Genomic DNA, 23,561 nt, shown 5'->3' with positions numbered 1-23,561 from the left:
GTTTTCATCTGGAAAAGTATTAATTCATGATATTATAATTTCCTAAGTTCTCACATAAGAAATTAACTGTCCATATTTTGAGGACCTATAGATGAAATTTCCTTTCAAAGGTGCTTTGAAAATAAACATTTTGTTTTCCAGTATGCCACACAATTATCTAATGACCAGCTCTACATGCCTCCCTGTGATGCATTACAGGTGGGAATTAAAAACATCCCACTGAAGGTTGAGTCACGAGCTGGACACTAGATTTAGAACAAACGCCTGCACCAGACTTGCTATGCTAAGGCTATCCTCCGATGACTGACTGACCATGGCCAATCTGAATAGCTTTAATAGACCATGGCCACTTTCCATCATTCATTTTTTGTAATACTAGAATGTTTTCCCCTTGAAAACAAAAATTATTACAGAAATTAGCAGGATGTCAGGTATATAGCATTTATAGGCATTTCAAAATAGTCACTTTGAAATGTTGAGCAGATTCATGATAGATTTTCAAGGCTTTGAATTATTCACATTTTAAAAGGTTTATCAGATATTGCAATGTTAAAGATAAATTATTTGAACTTCTAGTAGGTAGTAATGGTGTCAGAGAATGACAGGTAATTAAGTCATACAGTACATCTTGTGTCCACATTTCATGCAATTTTTGCAGAATGCTGTACTATGTAAACTGCTACTGCAAAAAAAAAAAAAAAAAAAAAAGCAAAGATTGCACTGAATTTTCCATAAAATCCCTCCAAGTAAATCTTATCACCTCTTTGCAGATAAGCATCTTGCCTTTGGGAAGATGCAATAGAAAAGAAACTTGCCATAGAAAGCAGTAGTAAGACTTCTTATATGAAGCTAAGATTTTCATTTCATTAGCTCTCTCCTTCACCTTGTTTATTAATTCTACAAGCATTTATTGACATCTTCTATGTGCCAAGCACTGGTCCAGGTTCTGGGTATACACTATGAACAAAATACAGTGAAGTCCCTGCCCCATGGAGCTTACATTCTAGTAGGGGGACAGACGAACACATAAATACAAAATATCAGAGGGTTCAAAACAGCTTAGAGATATCTTGCCTGAAATCTGTTTACTGCATATCCTCATTCTTGGGCAATGATAAAGTGAAGAGAGAGGCCAACAGTAGGCTGCAGCAATGTTGCTAGTCCCAGCTCTACCATCTACATATTGAGTGGATTTAAGTGAGTCCTCATCTGATCTGAGCCTCAGTTTCCTCATGTATAAAATGGGGAGAAATTGGATTAAATTACTTATAAGGGAAAGGGTCCTTTCAGCCTTCTATTTTTCATGAGAGTAGGGTGCTCAAAATCAAGAGCCAGTTTGTTGTTTCCTCTAAGGTTTAAAAAATATTTAAATATAAAATCTAAGAAATCCTTAGCGATCCTATACACTCAATACTTCAAATGCCAATCTAAACTTCTTTCATCCGTAGCAAATTCTTATTTACAATGGCTATAGAATGAAGTCATTTTACCATCTATAGCCATATGAAAAATAAGTTATTTACTTATAAAAACATTCATTTTTATTATTGGTTACAAAATCTCACCTTATTTGTGAAATGTTCCCTAGCTATGAGATCCTCTCCTTGATGTGACACTATTTCTCTCTTCCGCTAATCCCTATCCCTGACTTTGTGCTCCTGTTTAATTTTTCCAACTGAAGTATTCGCTTCATGAAAACAGGGATCAGCTGCTTGCTTCTCTGAAGAACAACCCAAACGGGAGTCTGTCCAGGCAATCCATAGACACGTAAAATCATTACACCTGCACTTTGTTTTACAGGGACAGGCCTTATGAGAACCCACATTAACTCTTCAGACTGTCAAAGTTGTTCTGCTTAGTAAAATTTAGTTTACCAAAGGGTACTCTATCATCCGAAAAGGAAAAACACATTTCCAGGATAATTCACAGACTAGGGCATTGTAACTTCACTGGAAGCCCTGGTGAGAGGGGTTAATATATATTTAATAATGCAAGTGAAATAGCACATATTTTATAATCAATTAATTTTTCTCAAAGAAGATTATGTAGCAGTAGAGCTGAATGTCAAACAAGGTTAGACTCATACTAGCTTGGTAGGAGTTATGATGCCTCTGATTCTCTTGAGAAGACAAATTGTATTCACTGGTTTGATTTTGAAATGTAGAAATCAAATTTCAATCCACCCAGCAGCTAAGGATGACAGGAAATTTTATAGGACTAGAAGGAATCATCTTCTCTTATCTGGATCTGATGCCCCTTGACACCTTGGGGGTTTCCGAAGGCTGTGTGCTCTCAGTTTTATCTGGTTGCTATGTAATCAAATATCCCACGCATGTTTTTACATTTGATCAGGTGGGCCTAATCACAAGGACTCATCTTGTCAGTGCCTTTGGGAGCAAAATGAAATAAATCTCTGTCTCAGTATTGGAAGTTATTCCTTCCTGTTGCTTCGTGGTGTCAAGATATAGTATCAATGTTATCAGAAGTGCCTACCACAGTCTACTGTGTAGGCTAAAGTCTGCCTTGTTCATACAGTGACTGAAAAGGAATAAGGAATATGTCATCATTTGGGTGAATGTTACTACTTCAGGACCAGATGAGCAGGGGCATCCCAGGTAACCATGAAAGATCTTGAAGCAGCATTACAACTTCTAGTAATAAACAATTTCTCAAACAGTGCCTGTATGAACTGCAAGATGAGGGCAGGTCCAGCTATACACTGGCTGTATAAATGAAGATCAGAGAAGAATAAGGAGATTCAGACATCTTTTGGCAATCTAGATCACAGTTATAGGTAAATTCTTGTTACAAAGGAAACGGGTTTTGGTATATGTTATGGAATTTGAATATGTGTTTTACTCAACACATACTCAAATGAGTATATGTATATACTCAACGGAGTACATGCAACCAACAAGAATGCAGCCCCCTTTTTACAAGGTTAGGCAGAAGGAATTATGAAGCCTTGCTGACGTTCAGAGTCCTTACATCAGTATGACTGCAGCCCTCCCCAGTCATTCCAAAAGGTCCTTGGGTTGGATACGAGAATGCATCAGGCCTGGCTTTGGCTATGACACCTCTAGGAAGTCACTGTGTGCAGTGTGGTCTTCAGGGTGGAAGTCCTTGAGCTACCAATGAATATCTCTTAAGTCCAAACCTCCATGGGCACTATGGCCTCTTTGGTTCCAACAGAAGGCAGTAGGCTTTCTTCAGACAAGAAATAAAAGGGGAATTGCACCAAAAATCCACGGATCTTCTTCAGTTCCTCCTCGGCTCGAATGGGATCTTCCTTAGCTAATACGGGCTTGTTTATAAAGTCTCTCAGCTGAATTAAATTGTGTACTTCATCATTGGGAAGGCACCGGAACACCTGATTAGAACATAAATAGAAAAATGAACAAAAAGTTTAAGAGCGAGCACATGCCCTTTATGGAAAATAATTATTCCAACAGACAAGACCTCTGTTGTATGAAGCATATTATTAGTCTTATGTTACAGCACAGACCTGATTTAAGAGTTGGTTATCTTACGTGCTACACATAAGTAGATTTGCTTCCATTTAAAAAAGTCATGGCTAGTGGCAAGAAATTACACTAATGTTACCCCACATTAAAGTTAATTTTTTTTATAATCATCATCCCTGGATTTCACTGGAGATTCTGGTCTAAGAATAATATTGCGTGTTATATTTTCCCTAACTTTTCTTAAAAGAGGTTCATATCTGTGCCTTTACATAGCATTATCAATTGTTAATATGTAACACTTACTTTGCCAGTTGAAAATGAGTTTTGGATATCATAACACTTCACCCCTGAATACTTCTGCATGTATTTCTTAAGAATAAGGACATGTGCCCATATAATCACAATACTATTCTCACACCTAAGAAAATTAATTATATAATGTCATTTAAGTTATGCTTCATATTCAAACTTATCCTGTTATCCCCAAAATGTCTTTTATAGATGTTTTCCCCCAAATCCAGGACTCAAATAAGGCTGTGCACTGCATTTGTAAAATTACATTTTAATGACTCTATGCACATGACCTATTCGATCACAGCCTTCAGTCCTCAGGATGAAATAAGGTTATACAGGGGCCAGGAGCATTGGGTCATGCCTGTAATCCCGGTACTTTGAGAGGCTAAGGTGGGTGGATCACTTGAGGTCAGGAGTTCAAGACCAGCCTGTATAATACAAAAATTAGCCGAGTGTGGTGGTCCCAGCTACTCGGGAGGCTGAGGCAGGAGAATCACTTGAACCCAGGAGGTAGAGATTGCAGTGAGCCGAGATCATGCCACACTGCACTCCAGCCTGGGCAACACAGCGAGACTCCATGTCAATTTAAAGAAAAAAAAAAAAAAAGAAAGAAAGAAAAGAAAAGAAATAAGGTTATACAGATAGTAGACATGTTTCAGTAAGAATAATAAGTCTCGCTGTTGGAAGGAGCTCTAAGACAAAAATTGCGTATTTTCCCTAATTTTTTAAAAAGAGGTTCACGTCTGTACCTGGAAATCACGAAGAAGAACACAGACTTATCCAGCTTCTCACAGATGGTCAATTAGTCTTGGCTAGAACACAGCTTGTATATTTTTCCCTGATGGGCAACTAGCTACTTTTTGAAGTAACTTGTTCCACTGTTACACAACTCTTAACTCTTTTACATTTTTTATTATAACCAAAGGGTAGACTTCACAGGCGATACATTTGGTATGCATCAAATGGAGCTGGTGTTAAAACACCTTTCTAGGCCGGGCGCGGTGGCTCAAGCCTGTAATCCCAGCACTTTGGGAGGCCGAGGCGGGTGGATCACGAGGTCAGGAGATCGAGACTATCCTGGCTAACACGGTGAAACCCCGTCTCTACTAAAAATACAAAAAACTAGCCGGGCATGGTGGCGGGCGCCTGTAGTCTCAGCTACTTGGGAGGCTGAGGCAGGAGAATGGCGTGAACCCGGGAGGCGGAGCTTGCAGTGAGCCGAGATCACGCCACTGCACTCCAGCCTGGGCGCACAGCAAGACTCCGTCTCAAAAAAAAAAAACAAAAAAAAACAACAAAAAAAACACCTTTCTAAAACTAGAGCTGTCCAACAAATGACATGTCTTGTTATTAATATTAACAAGCTTCATCATAAGGATGAATACTGTTTACTATACACTATGTGCCAAAAACATTCACTAGACTATTCTTTGTCCTCATAACTACCCTTGTGAATATTCCTCCCAATTTATAGGAGAGGAAAAAGAGACTCAGAAAGTCAAGTCACTATATACAAGGTTATAATACCAGCAACTTGAGCTAGGCTGGACTCAGCTGTGGCTTATTTTTTGATGCCATCTGCCCCTCTTCTCTTTGTCACTAGACATGTACAAAGGCTGGGTAACCAGGTGCTAAGGATGCTGCCGATGGGATTCCTGCATCACAGGAGAGATTAGAATGCTTTTAAAGCCTTTTCTAAACCAAAATCCATGATGCTTTTTGCTGTTGTTTTTCAGGGTCCACAAAGAGGCATTTTACTACAACCTGGAAATGTATTAGTTTTTTTACATGTATTAAGAATACCCTGTACCGATAATATGCAGAAATAACAATATGCTTTTTGTGATGAGATTCAGTGAAAAGAAAGGGGGGAGGAATATGTGAACTTCACCTTGTCATAAATTGTAGCATTTCGAGCTGCTGTGGAAACCCACACCTCCTTGAAGAATTTGTCACTCACTGGATCCTGAATGTCCTCACTTGGGTCATCAAGATAGCCAAGGACGACCCTGAAATACAAGTGACCTTCACATTGAGTAACTGGGATAAAGCAGTTTGTTGCAGGATATATGTCTATTATTACCTATCTCTACATATGCAAATATATATATACATATATGCAAATTATTTGAGAGATCATGACCTGGCTACTCGCATATCCTCAGAGTGCCTGACATAAAAGGAACTATTGTCTGAATTGACCATACATAAACAGGGGACTAGACATAACAAAAACTTCTGAAGCAAATGAGACAAGTTTTAGAAGTGACATTTGAAAATTATAATAACCCTTGTACTTAGAGAAGCCTTTAGGATTAAAAAACACTTTCACCTTAATCCTGTGTGGTAGACAGGACAGATGATTCTTCTTCTGTAGATGGGAAACTAACGTCTCGAGGCACACTAGTAATGGAGCTAGAACTCAAACCAAGGGCAAAGTCCTTTTCCCACATACTGGATGGGCTGAAATAATACCAAGAAGACCTGTGCTATCTGGAAAGAGCAATAGGAAAATTGGCCTTGTAAGGGCTTTGGCTTTTATATTAAATGAAATATAAAAGGAGTGACAGAATCTGACTTACATATTAAAATACGGCTGCTGTATTGAGAACACACTCTAGGGTGCAAGGGTTGAAACAGGGAGCCCATTTAGGAGTTACTCCCATAATCCAGGTGAGATACGATGATGGCTTGGGCCTGGGTGGCAGTGGAGATGAAGATAGACCCAACAGGTTTTACTGACAGAGTGAATGTAGGGTGTGTTAAAAAGTGAGGCGTCAAAGATGACTGCAAGGTTTTTGTCTTGAGCAACTATAATAATGTACAGCTGTAGTCGCCTTTAGCTGAGATAGGGAATTCTGTGGGTAGAGCTGGTTTGTGGGAGATCAGGAATTCGATTTTGAGCCTGTTGAGACATCTATAAAGATGCAAGTGGCAGTGCTGAGTAGGCAGCAGATAAATGGAACTGGGGTTTGGGAGACAAGGCTTGTTTAGAGATATAAATCTGAGAATTGTCCTCACCCATGTGCTCAAAGGCTGTATTTTTTTCTGAGTTCACCAAATAAGTGAGTACAGACAGAGAAGAGGACTGGGTGCACATCAACAGTAAGGGAGAGGAGGAGGAACCAGTGAGGCTGGAGAAAAGCCAGAGGATGTGGGATCCTGAAACCACACAAAGAAGTACGTCAAGGAGAGCTGTCCAATTCAGATAAGAATTGACCACCGGATTTAACAACTAGATATCATTATATTGTTACCCTCTTTGTATTTAAATAAATGTAGATTTGCATCATCATTTTAATGGCTGCAGAGTTTCCCATCATGTGAAATTTATTGAACCAATTATTTTATTACCGACTTTTGGGTAATTTCCAATTTCCCATTATTATAAACAGTGTTCCAGTGAACATAGTTGATTCATCATATGTGATTTTGTACATTTCTGTGATTATTTCATTAGAAGAAATTTTAGAATTAAAATTCTTGGGTCAGAGACTATGCAAATTACTGCAAGAAAGGCTGTACCAAAACATACACTATTAAGCATGCATATGTTCCCAGTGTTCTCCAACATTATCAACTCCTGAAAAAGTACAATTCTGTAGATATTAAAGGACACTCATTTTAGTTTTAGTCTGCACTATTTCCACTATATAAAAAATTTTTTTAATGGATCTGGCACCATAGGCTTTCTAGGATTCTTGACTTTTATAACCTCAAAGTTCTGTTTCCACTTCAAATAATGCCTCCTTCAGACTACATGAGAATAACTTTTTAAAAAAAAGATTTAAGAGATGTTTGCACATAGACATTGGCTGCTAATTGAGACCCAAAGCAAAATTTTACTGCATCAAATGTGAATGACAGTACAAATGATGACAGTAAGTCAATTATTATAATACCTTTGATTTGGGCCAGATTTAAGAAGCTGAAAATTGAGCAGAAAGAGTTTTTCTGTGACTTTGCTTTTAAATTAGAGCAAGAGATAAGCCAATGTGTCCACCAAACTATCAGGTAAGGGCTTGTTTGTAGAAAAAGTATTTAAATAAGTCTAAAATAGGCAATATATTATTTTCCCTGTCAGTATTTTAATTATAAGAAATTTATATTAAATGCAGAGTAAAAATAATATGAAGTACTCTGGGTGTTCTTTTGAGGACTAAAATTTGAGAGAAAACTAGTTTAATTTTATGTTGACGTATTTAATGAAAATTATTTAATATTTGCTTATTCATCACAAAAAGTGGGACAGTAGGAAAACCACAAACAAATATTTCTGTTCTTTCCATTCCTCATATCTATCACTTTAAATGATTCTGAGCCCTAATTGTGTGGACAATGGTTTCTCTTGAGTGATGGTTGTATCCGCAAAGTTTGGATAATTTTCTAGGACTTGAACTGTTCAGCTCACAGTTGTGAAATTTCGTACATGTTTGATCTTGTCTCTATTTAGAATTGATTTCACATTGAAATATGTCTCTCTATTTCTATTTTAAAATAGGCCAGATGGAAAACGGAGTGAAACTGCATTTTTTAAGTGAAAAAAATGGTTGTAGTCAAGGCCACAATATTTATCTTTGGGAATGTTTCCTAATAAAAAGAGGCTAAAATTGACAGAACGTTTTTGTAGTGCTTTTAAATATATTATCTGCATTGCCGTTGGGGCAAAGTGAAAATCATTGTTTAAGAACTGCCTCTTTAACACAATTTGAAAGATGCAAAGAAAAAGCACCTAGAAACAAAGTTAGCATAAGTATAGGATCAGCATTAAAAAAATGAATTCTTTACTGTAGAATAATCTTCCTCCCCACCAATAATAAAAATCTAAAGCTTTATTGAAGAACAATAAAATATTCATATAAATTGAAGCCCATTCCTTGTTCTTCAACAAGATGACTCAATATTATAAAGGCATCAATTCTTTTTATTCATCTCTAAATCTGCTATAATTCCAATTTTATAAAACTAATAAGAATTTGAGAGAACTTGGGTAAACAATTCTAGGCCAGGCGTGGTGTCTCACTCCTGTAATCCCAGCACTTTGGGAGGCCCAGGCGGGTAGATCACAAGGTCAGGAGATCAAGACCATCCTGGCTAACACAGTGAAACCCCGCCTCTACTAAAAATACAAAAAGTAGCCGGGCGTGGTGGCGGGCGCCTGTAGTCCCAGCTACTCGGGAGGCTTAGGCAGGAGAATGCTGTGAACCTGGGAAGCAGAGCTTGCAGTGAACCGAGATCGCACCACTGCACTCCAGCCTGGGCGACAGAGTTAGACTCTGTTTCAAAAAAAAAAAAAAAAAAATTCTGAAGTCCATGTGTAAGAATCAATGTTTATGAATAACCAAGATTATTTTGAAAAAGAATACTAATTTGAAGAAGTGGTATGGCAAAAAGTAGTGTTACAATTCACAGCCACATTAATAACATGGTATCACACTGGCATGCAAGTAAACCGACTTTCTATATAGCATAACAGAGAGACAAGCGAGAAGCCAGAATAGATTGCGATTCAGTGTATCTTAAAGGTGGACTGCGGATAACAGAGGCAAAGAATCCTACTACATATCATAAGGTTCCAGATCAGCTGGTTAGTTGAGAAAAGAAGTCAGGACCCCGACCTCACCTCTTACACTAAAATACACTGCAGATGTTAATTGTAAAAAGTAAAGTCAAACAAGCACCAGGAGAAGATACAAGTAAATGTTTAATCTTAGGCTGAGGAAGCTATTCTAAGTATATAGGAAAAGGCAGGTGGGAACAAAAAAGAAAAAAAACAGACTGATTTGATTAATAAGAATTGAAAAATTTCCCCTAAATTCTCCAAAGATGACTAAAAGGCAACAGGCAAACCAAATTTGCAACACATATGACAAAGGAATAAGCATCCTACACATATTTCAAATACTTATAAATCATTAAAAGGAAGTTAAAAAACAACCTCATTAAAAAGTGGGCAAAAGACAATGAAAAGACATTTTTGAAAAGAAGACATACAAGCGGCCAAGAAACATAAAAAAACGCTGAACATCATTCATTATCGATAAATGAAAATTAAAACCACAACAGGATACCATTTCACACCAATCAGAATGACGATTACTAAAAAGTAAAAAAAAACCAGATGTTCGTGAGGATGAGGAGAAAAGGGAACGCATATACACCATTGGTGGTAATATAAATTAGTATAACCTCTATGGGAGGCAGTATGGAGATTTCTCAAAGAGTTAAATATAGAACTATCATTCAATACGGCAATCCCACAACTGGGTACCTACCCAAGGTGTCATAAAAACGACACCTGCACTTGTATGTTTATCACAGCACTATTCACAATAGCACAGTGTTGGAATCAACCTAAGTGTCCTTAAGCAGGCAATTAGATAAAGAAAACACACACACATATACGTACACACACACCATAGAACACTACTCTACCATAAATAAGAATGAAATCATGTATTTTGAACATAGTGTTGGAAGTTCTGCCTAGGGCAATCAGGCAAGAGAAAGAAATAAAGGGTATTCAGTTAGGAAAAGAAGAAGTCAAATTGTCCCTGTTTGCAGATGACATGATTGCATATTTAGAAAACCCCATCGTCTCAGCCCAAAATCTCCTTAAGCTGATAAGCAACTTCAGCAAAGTCTCAGGATACAAAATTAATGTGCAAAAATCACAAGCATTCTTATACACCAGTAACAGACGAACAGAGAGCCAAATCATGAATGAACTCCCATTCACAATAGCTTCAAAGAGAATAAAATACCTAGGAATCCAACTTACAAGGTATGTGAAGGACCTGTTCAAGGAGAACTACAAACCACAGCTCAGGGAAATAGAAGAGGACACAAACAAATGGAAGAACATACCATGCTCATGGATAGGAAGAATCAATATCGTGAAAATGGCCATACTGCCCAAGGTAATTTATAGATTCAATGTCATCCCCATTAAGCTACCAATAACTTTCTTCACAGAATTGGAAAGAACTGCTTGAAAGTTCATATGGAACCAAAAAAGACCCCACATTGCCAAGACAATCCTAAGCCAAAAGAACAAAGCTGGAGGCATCACGCTACCTGACTTCAAACTATACTACAAGGCTACAGTAACCAAAACAGCATGGTACTGGTACCAAAACAGAGATATAGACCAATGGAACAGAACAGAGCCTTCAGAAATAATACCACACATCTACAGCCACCTGATCTTTGACAAACCTGAGAAAAACAAGAAATGGGGAAAGGATTCCCTATTTAATAAATGGTGCTGGGAAAATTGGCTAGCCATAAGTAGAAAGCTGAAACTGGATCCTTTCCTTACTTCTTATACGAAAATTAATTCAAGATGGATTAGAGACTTAAATGTTAGACTTAATACCATAAAACCCTAGAAGAAAACCTAGGTAATACCATTCAGGACATAGGCATGGACAAGGACTTCATGTCTAAAACACCAAAAGCAATGGCAACAAAAGCCAAAATTGACAAATGGGATCTAATTAAACTAAAGAGCTTCTGCACAGCAAAAGAAACTACCATCAGAGTGAACAGGCAACCTACAGAATGGGAGAAAATTTTTGCAATCTACTCATCTGACAAAGGGCTAATATCCAGAACCTACAAGGAACTCAAACAAATTTACAAGAAAAAACAAACAACCCCATCAAAAACTGGGCAAAGGATATGAACAGACACTTCTCAAAGGAAGACATTCATACAGCCAACAGACACATGAAAAAATGCTCATCATAACTGGCCATCAGAGAAATGCAAATCAAAACCACAATGAGATACCATCTCACACCAGTTAGAATGGGAATCATTAAAAAATCAGGAAACAACAGGTGCTGGAGAGGATGTGGAGAACACTTTTACACTGTTGGTGGGATTGTAAACTAGTTCAACCATTATGAAAAACAGTATGGTGATTCCTCAAGGATCTAGAACTAGAAGTACCATATGACCCAGCCATCCCATTACTGGGTATATACCCAAAGGATTATAAATCATGCTGCTATAAAGACACATGCACATGTATGTTTATTGCGGCAATATTCACAATAGCAAAGACTTGGAATCAACCCAAATGTCCATCAGTGACTGACTAGATTAAGAAAATGTGGCACATATACACCATGGAATACTATGCAGCCATAAAAAAGGATGAATTTGTGTCCTTTGTAGGGACATGGATGCAGCTGGAAACCATCATTCTCAGCAAACTATCGCAAGAACAGAAAACCAAACACCACATGTTCTCACTCATAGGTGGGAACAATGAGATCACTTGGACACAGGAAGGGGAACATTACACACTGGGGCCTATTGTGGGGAGGGGTAAGGGAGGAGCGGGGAGGGATAGCATTAGGAGATATACCTAATGTAAATGACAAGTTAATGAGTGTAGCACACGAACATGGCACATGTATACATATGTAACAAACCTGCACATTGTGCACATGTACCCTAGAACTTAAAGTATTAAAAAACAAAAAACAAAAAACCCCCAAAACTTTATGCAACTGAGTGAAAAAAATAAAAAAAGAAATCATGTATTTTGAAGCAACATGCACGGAGGTGGAAGTCATTATCCTAAACGAAATAACAGAAAGTCAAATACTGCATGTTCTCACTTATAAGTGCGAGCTAAACAGTACATACACGTGGATATTCAGAGTGGTAAAACTGACGTTGGAGACTCCAAAAGGTGGGAGGGTAGGAGGTGGAGTGAAGGATGAGAAATTACCTAATGGGTACAATGTACACTATTTCAGTGATAGTTACGCTGAAAGCCCAGACTTCACCCCTACACAATATATCCATGTAACAAAACTGTACCTGTACTCCTTAATTGTATAAAAATAATAACAAAAAAAGTTAAACCTTCCAGCATAATGGGCAAAGGACACAAATAAGCTAGGCAATTCATGAAAAAAATTATACATAGCTAATAAACACATTTTTAACTCTAAAAAATGTTAATTAAAATGGTGAAATTCCATGTGAAATCTAACAAATTGGTAAAGATTAAATAAACTCAGTCAAGATAGAAGGAATAAGCCCTCTAAAATATTGTTAGTGATATAACAAGAAGAGATCAAAGAAGACAATTAAGAAGGTGAACAAGAAGGTATCCACAAACATACCCATTTTTTTATATCAGCAAAAATATCTGCCAAACAATGAGAGATTAAAGGAATTATGATATACACATGCAATAAAATATAATGTAGCCATTAACATATTATAGAAGAATACTCGATGACATGGAAAATGTGTGAAACATTGTTTAAATAATAAAAAAACACGTAGGCTTGCAAAATTCTAATTTTGTTTTAAAAAAGGAATACAGTATATTAATATCTATATAAACAAAAAAGTAGAATGACATAAATCAAATGTTAAAACTGTTAGCACAGGGTAATGGTATTACAGATGAATTTAATTTTCTTACTGGTTTTCTGTATTTGCCAAATTTGTACATAAAAATGTGCTGTAATCAAAAACCTCTACCTGCTATAATTATTATATATTTTAAAAGTTATAAAGAAACTCATGACTTTAAAGAGAATTCTTAAGTTCTCACAGAACTGTAAAGATATGACATACATTCCAGCTTACAAAAGGAAGTATTTGTCTTCTACATATGCTGCAGTAGGCAATCAATGGGTTAATTGGCAGGGTACCAATTTTTAAATTCTCCTCTGCTAAACAAAACAAATTAACATTAGAAGCTAGTTGAATTATCAATGGTTTGAAAATATTCTTACTGGCAAAACAAGTAGTAACAAAGGCAATAAATACAGCAGTAAACATTGTTAGAAGGTATTGACAGATTTTGAGGGATGGATTTTTTGAGCTACTTGGACAGAGAGAGCAGAATGAATGTCTTTACAACTGAGGCTTATGTTGGTCTTGGAAGCCAAAGTCTGGACTGGTAGGAATGAGAGAAGTGGCCTCTGCCTTTGCAGGGAGTTAAGTGCTCGCTGAGCGCCCATTTGCAAGTGAGCCAGTTTCCAAAAGGGAGCATTAACACAAAGAAAACAACAGGCTGCGGTGCAGTGCCCTTCCCAGAAGAGCATAAAGTCCTGACCTTAACTGTATCAGGGCCACCTGCTGCATCCCACTATAGAGGCTGCACCAAAACTGCCTCATGGCAAATATAGTTCTAGAATCATAAAACTGTGGACTTCCTGCAAAGGCCTAGAGTTGGGAGAGTAGTTAGGGTGTTCCACGGCCAGTGGGGAAATGAGTGTCTGTAGGGAGCAAGGGAAAGAGTGAAAGGAGATGAGATTATATTACTTTTTCCTTGTGAGATAAGAAGCCATTGGACAGTAGTGACCAGAGAAGCAACATGATCTAGAAGGTTCTAGAGGGACCACTCTGTTGAGAATAGACAACAGGCGACGCGGACAGTTACAGCCCAGCCCTAGAAAGTTCTAAATAACACTTTACTGAATGGACTTATTTAGGATCACACAGCCTAAACGAGTCCAGTTTCCTAGCCCAGTATTCTCTCTGCTTCACCACAGATTAGTTTAAAAGTAGCATCTTCTTGCCAAAGATCAGGGATGTCTGACACCTGGAGTCATTTTAAACCTGAAAACAGAAGTTCCTACATTTAAATTTTATACCAGCAGTCACTGGCATACTCCCTCAATAATTTTTATTATATCCTTGTATCACTGGAATTAATTTGATGTTAAAAACTTAAATGGAAGCTGGAGGGTTTGACCTGGTCTAGTCCTAAATCAGTTAAGGACTAGTATTTAATTGGCTCACGTCTGTAATCCCAGTGCTTTGAGAGGCCAAGGCAGGAGGGTCGCTTAAAGCCAGGAGTTTGAGACCAGCCTGGGCAACACAGCGAGACACGGTATCTACAAAAATTTTAAAAACTTAGCTGGGTGTGGTGATGCGTGCCTGTAGTCCCAGCTACTCGGAATGCTGAGGCAGGAGGATTGCTTGAGCCTAGGAATTCAAGGATGCAATGAGCTGTAAGTGCACCACCACTGCAGTTTTTTCTACTGCATGTGACAGTAATAAAAAGCTATTAAAATAAAAACTATTCACGTACCACCTAAAGTCATTTCTCATACTACTGGTGGTACATATCCTATATTCTGGGATACACTGTTTTAGACGAAGAAGAACCTAGGATGACCCGTGTGCTCAGGGCCAGAGTTCAGGGCTGGGTCCACCGCTGCAGTGGAAATACATCAGAGAGACATACTTTGGCGGACTGACCTAAAGCACTGTAGCCGAAGTCCTTGGGCAAACCGGCCAGCTTGGTACTTTTCTCCACCCATTAGTGAAGGAACCGTTTCTGTATCTTGCACAATGACGGCCATTTCACTGTCACGCTTTCCCAGCATACTCCGGTCATTTATGTTGGCAGAGCCTGTAAGGAGAAACAGCGAAGCTGAACAACCTTCCTGACCTCGCAGACACTGTTGGTTGCCCTCCCCACTCAATTGGTCCTTGCTAACAAAACCGTAATTTTGTCCAGGTTATCAAGGGAAGATGTGTTTTTAGGGAGGTGGGGCCCTCCCTCACCCAGGGGTGAATCTTAATCAGTCTAAGCCAGCCGTGGTAATTTCATTATTTTTATTAGTGACTGGCTTAGAAATGGGCTTTTGACATGGTGTTAGCCAATGTGACGTGAAGGAAAGCTTCTGAGAAAGAGTTTCCCTTTTGTATAAACACACAAAAAATGGATTCTGTCTCTTCCATCCTTTGGATATTTTGGCTTGAAGGGTTGGAAGAAGACACGATTCCAGGAGCTGCTGCAGTCATTTTACAACCACTAGAGAACAAACAAAAAAGCTTTAAAAAAAATGCTAAGCCGAAAAAAGAGCCAGGCATGGTGGCTCATGTCTGAAATCCCAGCACTTTGAGAGGCCAAGGCAGGAGGATGGCTTAAAGTTAGGAGTTTGAGACCAGCCTGGACAACATAGCGAGACCTGGTCTCTACAAAAAGTTTTAAAAAATTAGCTGAGTGTGGTCAGTGCCTGAGTGACACGTGTCTGTAGTCCCAGCTTCTCGGAATGCTGAGGCAGGAGGATTGCTTGGGTCTAGGAATTCAAGTCTGCAGTGGGCTATAAATGCACCACTGCACTTCAGCCTGGGCAAAAGAGCAAGACTTCATCTCTAAACAAACAGAAAAACAAAAATTAAAAAAGAAGGAAGATTCTGGGTCTTTAAGTCATTCAGTTAGCCAACCTTTGAATATTCTTATCTTCTGTTATGTGAAATAATTTATTTTGTACATTGTTCCTTATTGTTTCACACACTTCTAGTTGAGTTTTTTCTTTTTTTGTTTTTTCTAGTTGAGTTTTCTCTCTTGTGGCACAAAAGATTCTAACTGATATAATCATCAAGCACTTGAAAAAAGGCATGCCTTACCAGTTCAGTAGGAAAGATGGCTTTGCTTTTGGAGTTAAGAATCAGGCCTTCTGTAGACTTTAACTCACAGTCACATAACTGTGAATGTCAAAACTCAAGAGTACCTTCATAATCAATAGAGTATAATCTCAAATACAGATTGTCTTTTGTGGCTTTGGGCTTTCTGTTTTCTTGCCTCCCTCACTTGTGTAGCATGCCAATAGCTTCTGTATCAGTTTTCCTCCATTCTAGTTTTTAAAATTATTAATTCTCTTTATTAGCTCAATACCTTGTTCATTTGAGGAATCTATTTTATTTTTAAATCCAAATGAGCTGAGAATGTTGACTTTCACATATGAAGGGCAAATATTTTGCTATTAGTTCAATCTGTACTTTCTGCAGTCCTCTGCTGTGTATTCAGGAACCTCATCACATTTTTTTTTTTGCATTAATCTCTGCAGATTCACACGTTTGAATCCTTGAGGTGTCCTACAAACGACAGAAAGGGCCTGACTATTCTTGTTCCTCTTGCTCTAGCTGCAACAACTCCACTGCTTCTTCAGACGTGAAGCAGAAGAGTCAGGTTGAACAGGCATCCCGGAGGCCCTCTCACTGGAGCAGCCAGAGCTATAAGGTGACAGCAGCCCTGCCAGAGCTCAAAGGATGAGATGAATGAGACAAGCTGCCCTTTCCTGAAGAGACTTTACTGCCTTTTGCCAGAATATTGTCACGTAGTTAATACATAAAGCTATGATGACTATGGATGTGAGTGGTGCCCCATGGTGCTCTGGGTAACACAGAAAGGATTGAGCACCCTACAGAAATGTGAGAATGCTACTGGAGTGCTGAAAAGTGGGAACCTTTGAAACACTTTGTTTTGTTAGCAACAAATCATCCTTTATACATATACTTACATCGTGGTTATGCTATAAAATTTGCAGCTATATCTTTGAGCTTGACAGTTGACCCAACATTTATTTGGGCAATTCACTTAATCTTTCTCAGCTTTAACATAATCTTTCATAAATTGAGAGAATAATATAGACCTTGTAAGGTTGTTGTGGGAATTAAGTAAGACCATGTGACAGCACTTAATGATTTATAAGCTGCTCTACAAATGTTAATTATTACTGGCATTATCATCAGATCCTTGTTAACTCTATAATATCTGCACCGGAGAACGCTGCCATAGGAACTGACCATTTGATGGAACGTAGCATTTGTTTAAAGGAGCCTCCTCTCTGGCTTAATCGCCCCATGTGTGAACTGTAGGAACCCATAGTGCTACTTTAGGACTTTCACTGTGCCCCTGGAGCCAGCAGAGGCCGCTGTCAGGCGGGGACTGCTGGACTGAACTGACATCACTGCTTTGTTTAGGATCAGGAGAACCCGGGATGGGAGCCAGCCTGGAGAGCTCCCTCCACACACACACTCTCCCACCCACCCCCATTCCTCTCCCACCACGGTGGGCCCCCACATTCCCAGCGTTCTGAGCTGGAATTATTAGACAGAGGGTGTGGTTCTTGTATTTTAAGGGCCAAAATGGAGTTACCCAGAGCACTGACTCTTCACCACATTAAATAAGTGTGTTGGCTACTATTTAATAGGCATGTGAAGAAAGAAATGAGAAAATTTTAGATGAATGAATAAATTAGATATAATAAGCTATGATGGATGTAAATGCTCCCTCCATTCGTTCCTGTATTCTGAAAATCAAATTCAGAACAACAGTTGTAGTATTACCCTATTTTTATATAACATATGAGGAAGAAGACAGAACAAGAGATCTAGAAGATACACACTGAACTGTTAACAATAGTAGGTGCTTTTCAGTGAAGAGAGAGAAGAAAATAAGGGGAGTTTTGATCTTTTACTCTATAAACATCCTTGTTGTTTATATGACCTATTCTGAGTCTGCTATTAGAAAACAGTCTAAAAATTGTGAAATACGGCAAAATACAAAAGGCTATATGAAACCATGTCTGTAAAACTTAAGCAATAATAAAATAGTCATCACTGAATTTATTACCCAGGCCAAAAACAATATTACCACATCCCAGAAGGCTTTGTGCACCTTCCCATGCATACTCTTCCCTCCCCAAGAGGAAGACTTGATGTTTAATTTTGTATTCATCATGCTCTGAATGTTTTCCTAAACAACAAAAGGAAGAGGTTATTTCTGACTTGTTTTTAATTTATATAAACGGAATCATATAGCAGATAGTCCTTTGAGATTTGCTTCTTCCATTCAGTATTATGTCTTTGAGATTTATCTGTACATAATTATAATGCATTTCTTTTCCTTGAATGAACATACTAGGGATTTCTTTATTTATTCTGCTATTGATGGATGTTTGGGTTGCTTCCAGAGTTTTGCAGTGATGCACAATTCTGCTGTACATAGTTGTGTATTTGTTTCTTGGTACAGACATGTGTGAGCTTCCTAGGCTCTGTGTGTAGGCGTGGGTTGCTAAGCTGCAGGATGTATGACTTTACTAGGTAACGCCAGAATGTTTTCCAACTTATACTCCCAATAGCCGTGGAGGGGAGTCTGTATTGCTCCACAGCCATGCCAATACTCAGATTACCCAACTTTTAAATGTTTGCCAGTCTGGTATTTTTAAAAACTCTTATTTGTCTCATGTTAATGAGAAGGAACATTTTTTCATATGCTTATGAGGCTTGGGTATGTTCTTTTTGGTGAAGTTCCTATACACTTGCTTTGCCCATTTTTCTTTGGACATTTGTTTTTTCTTATTGATTTATAGGAGTTTTTTATGTGCTCTGTATATTAAATGGGTTGCAAATATCTTATTTCAGTTTGTGGTTTATCTTTTTATTCCCCTTTACAGTACTTTCAATGAAGAAATTTCTGAATTTTAATGCAGTTGGATTTATCTTTCCTTTCCTTTGTGGTTTGTACTTATTTTGTGTGTCTCACTCAGAAATTGTGAATCCTTGTGTGGTATGCAGAATAGCAGCTCTCCAAAACGTCCATGTTCGAATCTCCAAAAACTGTGAATATATGTTCAATGGCAAAGGGGAACTAAGGCTGCACATGGAATTAAGGTTGCTAATCAGCTAACTTTAAAAATAGGGTGAGCAGCCTGGATTATGCAGGCGGACCCAATACAATCATAAGGTCTGTAAAAGTGAAAGGGAATCAGACTGAGTTATGATTACAGAAGAATGGGTTGAGACTTTTGGGAGTTTTTCAAAGATAGAATATTGCTGACTTTAAAGGTGGAAGAAGGGGCCATGAGTCAAGGAATGTGGGCAGCCTCTAGAAGCAAGGAAATGGACTCTCCCTAACGGCCTCTAAAAGAATGCAACAGCCCTGCTCACACTCTGATTTTAGTCCTGTGGGACTCACAAGACTAAACCTACTAAACCTAACCTACTGAAGTGTCAGATAATAAATTTGTATTGTTTTAAGCTACTAAGTTTGTGGTCATTTGTTACAGCAGTAATGGAAAACGAACGCACCAACTCTACCCCATTTTAGTTTGTTTTAAAGGAAAACTGGTTCTTCTATTGAGCACACTGGGAGACTCTGTCTTCTCTACCTACTTGTATTTCCTTTGCCTCCAGGTCAGAGGTTCTCAGCTCTGACCACACATGAGCATTACCTAGGAAGGCTAACAAGGAAACTTCTTAAAAATACCGATGCCAAAAACCAAACCAAAAAAACCCAGATGCCTGGCCCCAAACCAGACCAACTAGATCATAATTTCTAAAAATAAGAACCAGGCATTGGTATACCACTTCATCCCTGTATCCATCGTCAATTCATATTTTTGTTTTGATCCATTTAAAAGTAAATTGCAGACATGAGGAAATACCCCCTCTTTACTGGGGCAGCCCTTCAATTCCAGACTCTCATCTGCCACAGTGAAGCCTGCCCTTAAATCCTGAGACTCATGACCTCGACTTAGTTTCTCCTCCTACTCATACTTGTTGATTGCCCCTGAACCTTCTTGTTCCTGTTCGGCCACGTCCATCCTAGTGTTTCTGTTCTCATATGGAAGGAGTAGCTGCCTCTCCTCCAGCCCGTGATCTCTGGGAGGGCAGTGGCGCTGTTTTATTCACGTTTCGCATCTCTCTATTGTGCTTTGCAGCAAGTTAGTGAATATTAAAAACAACGATTTCACTTAGTCATTAGGATAGGCTTAAATTTTACTTGAAGGGTAGCTTGGCTTTGTTTAGGAAACCAAATAAATGTGTGTCTGGTTAAAGGCTAAAATTAAGATGGGTAAGAAAACTGGAGGTGGTCACAGATTTCATGACCAGCAAGGTTACCCTGGGCCACAGGCAATTAAAGCTATGCACAAAAGCGATCTTCAGTGTGAGAAAACAAATATTTCCTCATGAGGAGTAAAATGAAGATAAACGGTCATTTTTCTCATGTCAGCTACTCAATCTTTCTGGCATAAGTTTGCCATGGAAGAAAAATTAATCATACATCACTTAAATCTCCTTTAAATGTTTAAATACTTGCTTAACACCTGTAACATATTCTCAAACTAACTTCTCAAATTCCTCTCTGAGAATTTTAAATACTGTTTTCTGTGTTAGGAACTTAAATAGGGTGAATGTGTTAGAACAGTAACAATAAACCTGCTTATTCTTGAATTTCCACCAAGATAAAAAGAACAAAAGAAACTTTGGATTTTTTTCCTTGGGAGAAATTGATTCTCTAAGGCAGTTGGGGAAGGAAAAAAGGAATTCAGCCTCCAAGGACTAGCAAGTAAGACCTCTTTAGACTCCCAGGGCCACATCCTCAGTTTCAAGAGAATGTGTAAGAATTGTGTGCAAAATTGATAAAGTATTACTAAACAAAAGAAATTGGAGTCTTTGAGGGTTTAGAGACTTTTCCAGAAAACAAGTCAATTAAAAACCTCAACAAATTTATTTAACTGTTAGGTCTGGTACCGAAAACTAATTTGTATTTATACTTCATGTAAAGTAAACGAGGCTGAAAGTCAAAATGACCTTTCAAAAAAATATTTACATCTGTCAGTTTTTACTTCAAGGCTTCTGAAATCTTGGTGAAGAAACATGTGGCTTTGTTTATTTTCATTTTTCCATTTCAGGAAACATCAATAGTTTTTATTTCTTACTGTCATTGTCAAATTTAATTCAAAAGTATTCTGAGGTTTGCTTTTGAAGAGCAAGTCAGAGGAGCTCAGGAGAAATAAATGAAATCTTGTGTATTAGAGCAAGTGGGGGAAAAAAATAAACTCCTAAAGAGCTTTTATCCCTATAGACCAGGAGATAAAAGAACAATACTTTTTAATGTGCTATACAAATATTAAAAGTAAGAGTGTGTGTGTGTGTGTGTGTGTATCTCACCATACTGTGGTTTACACAGTTTCTGGCTATAGACGAGGAGATAAAAGAACAATATTATTTTGATGTGCTATACAAATATTAAAAGTGTGTGTGTCTGTGCGTGTGTGTGTGTGTGTCTGTGTGGTGTGTGTATGTATCTCACCATACTGTGGTTTACACCGTTTTCCGCTTTAGAACTGTTTCTTTTCTCTTCAAATCATGTTCCAGATAACACAGTCTTACTACTCTCAGATATGAGATATTTTTCCTTTTCTCGGTGGAGAATAGAAAGCACATTTATTGTCCAAAATTTTCAAAATACTCCATGGCATTTAGTTTCTTGAATAATAGGAAAGTATCTTATTCAAGCTGATAAACTACATTTTATTTGAAACAGATGAGCAGAATTCCCATTAGTGGGAGATATCATCTCCCTAAATAACATGCCCCACACTGGTTACCTCATTTATCTCGTTGGTTATTTATACTCTGTCATCCTGGACTTCCAATATGCATTTTATACAATATTAATATTAGAAGTCAAAATAATTCAATGATGGAAGAATGAAGCTTTCTGTGTGTATAAAAGAAGGAAGCTGAACATCTACCTCTCTGATCAAGCTAATCTAATTTAGGTAGAATGTACAAGTTATTTAGGAGAGTAACTCTCCTGAATCTGTCAGTGGGAAGAGACCTTTGGAAAAATCCTCTGTGTATCCTTGACAAGAAAAGACTGCAGACCTTAGTGTAGGGCTACGTCCCACCATTAGTACACAATACCCACTTCACCCACGCACATCAACAAAGTTGCACTGCTCTATATCCTAATTAATGACATGCAAAACATACATGTTAGGAAAAATAATGGCATGCATAGAGGCAGCAATACTTTACCATCCTTCTGATTTCGACTTTTGTACAACTTCAGATCTGTGGTAATGGTTAGGTGGACGTAGTGTAAACACATACGAATTACCACAAGGTACTCACTTAAGATACACTTTCCCTCCTCATTTATCCCCCCACCAATCCCTGAAATCTGGGCACTTGGATTGTAAATAAAAATAAGGGGATAGCCGGGTGTGGTGGCTCAGGCCTGTAATCCCAGCGCACAGGAGGCTGAGGTAGAAGAATCATTTGAGACCAGCCTGGGAAACACAGTGAGACTCCCATCTCAAAAATAGCTTTAAAAATTAAAAAAAATAAGGGAGTAATAAAGAATTAGTGAAATCTGGCACATTATTGGACTGCTGGGTTAAACAGCTGCCCCTGGACGCTGCAATTTTCACGAAGTCCCTTTAATTGCTCTGTACCTCTGATTCTTCATAAATAAAAATAGTTTAGTCCACAAAGAGATGATAAATGCTTGAAGTGATGGGTACCGCAATTACCCTGATGTGATTGTTACTCATTGTATGACTGTATCAAAACGTCGTATGTACCCCACAAATATATACACCTATTCTGTATCTATAACAATTTCAACAGATGGGTTAGAAAGGACATAAGAGAAAAGGATAGCTTCAGAAATGTTTTAGAGATGATGTTACTATCTCTTTCAAATGCAAAGGAAGCTTAGGAGGAATTGCAGCAAACATTTTTGCATGGGGTAAGTCAACTGGCAAGGAATACAATAATAGACCATATACTGTACTTACCAATAATAACAGTGTTATCATCAGCAATTAACAACTTGCTGTGGACATAGATAAGCTCGGTGACTAGGTTTCCTTCGAGCTCTGCATGTGTTCTAAGACCACAGAATGATATGTAATTTATCCACTGATTGCCAACTGCAAATTTAAAAAGAAATTATTAAAATTAATGTGACCAAGCTCAATAAATATACATTAAATCTTATTGTTTCTCAAAACATACTACTTAGATTGTTCAGAATAGATTGTATATTATATGTATATTTTTTCTATTTCAGAATTCATCCAGGATTTATTTTTGGTATCTGAATTTCATATTGTCAATCTGAATGGCTATATATATATATATTTTTTAACTGAAGTGTTTTCTGTCTTCCCTTTGCTAAGGCAATCCAAAAAGCTATTCGAATATGAACATTTTATTTCAATGATTTGA

The 23,561-nt window shown here is 38.0% G+C and overlaps 1 protein-coding gene across 1 annotated transcript in view; it reads right to left on the bottom strand.

Moving 5' to 3' along the window:
• Positions 1-517: 517 nt before the first annotated feature.
• PLD1 (phospholipase D1) overlaps positions 518-23,561 on the bottom strand; it is a 167,113-nt gene continuing 144,069 nt past the window's right edge. The window contains exons 24-27 of the mRNA XM_025377614.1: positions 23,129-23,263; positions 15,003-15,156; positions 5,650-5,767; positions 518-3,370 (exon numbers count right to left, since the gene is read on the bottom strand). Coding sequence (XP_025233399.1) covers positions 3,146-3,370; positions 5,650-5,767; positions 15,003-15,156; positions 23,129-23,263 — 632 coding nt within the window. The 3' untranslated portion in view covers positions 518-3,145. The remainder of the gene's footprint in view (positions 3,371-5,649; positions 5,768-15,002; positions 15,157-23,128; positions 23,264-23,561) is intronic.

This window comes from Theropithecus gelada, chromosome 2 (genome assembly GCF_003255815.1).
Source record: "Theropithecus gelada isolate Dixy chromosome 2, Tgel_1.0, whole genome shotgun sequence".
NCBI classification, from domain to species: Eukaryota; Metazoa; Chordata; class Mammalia; order Primates; family Cercopithecidae; genus Theropithecus; species Theropithecus gelada.
This window is presented reverse-complemented; position numbering and strand designations above follow the sequence as displayed.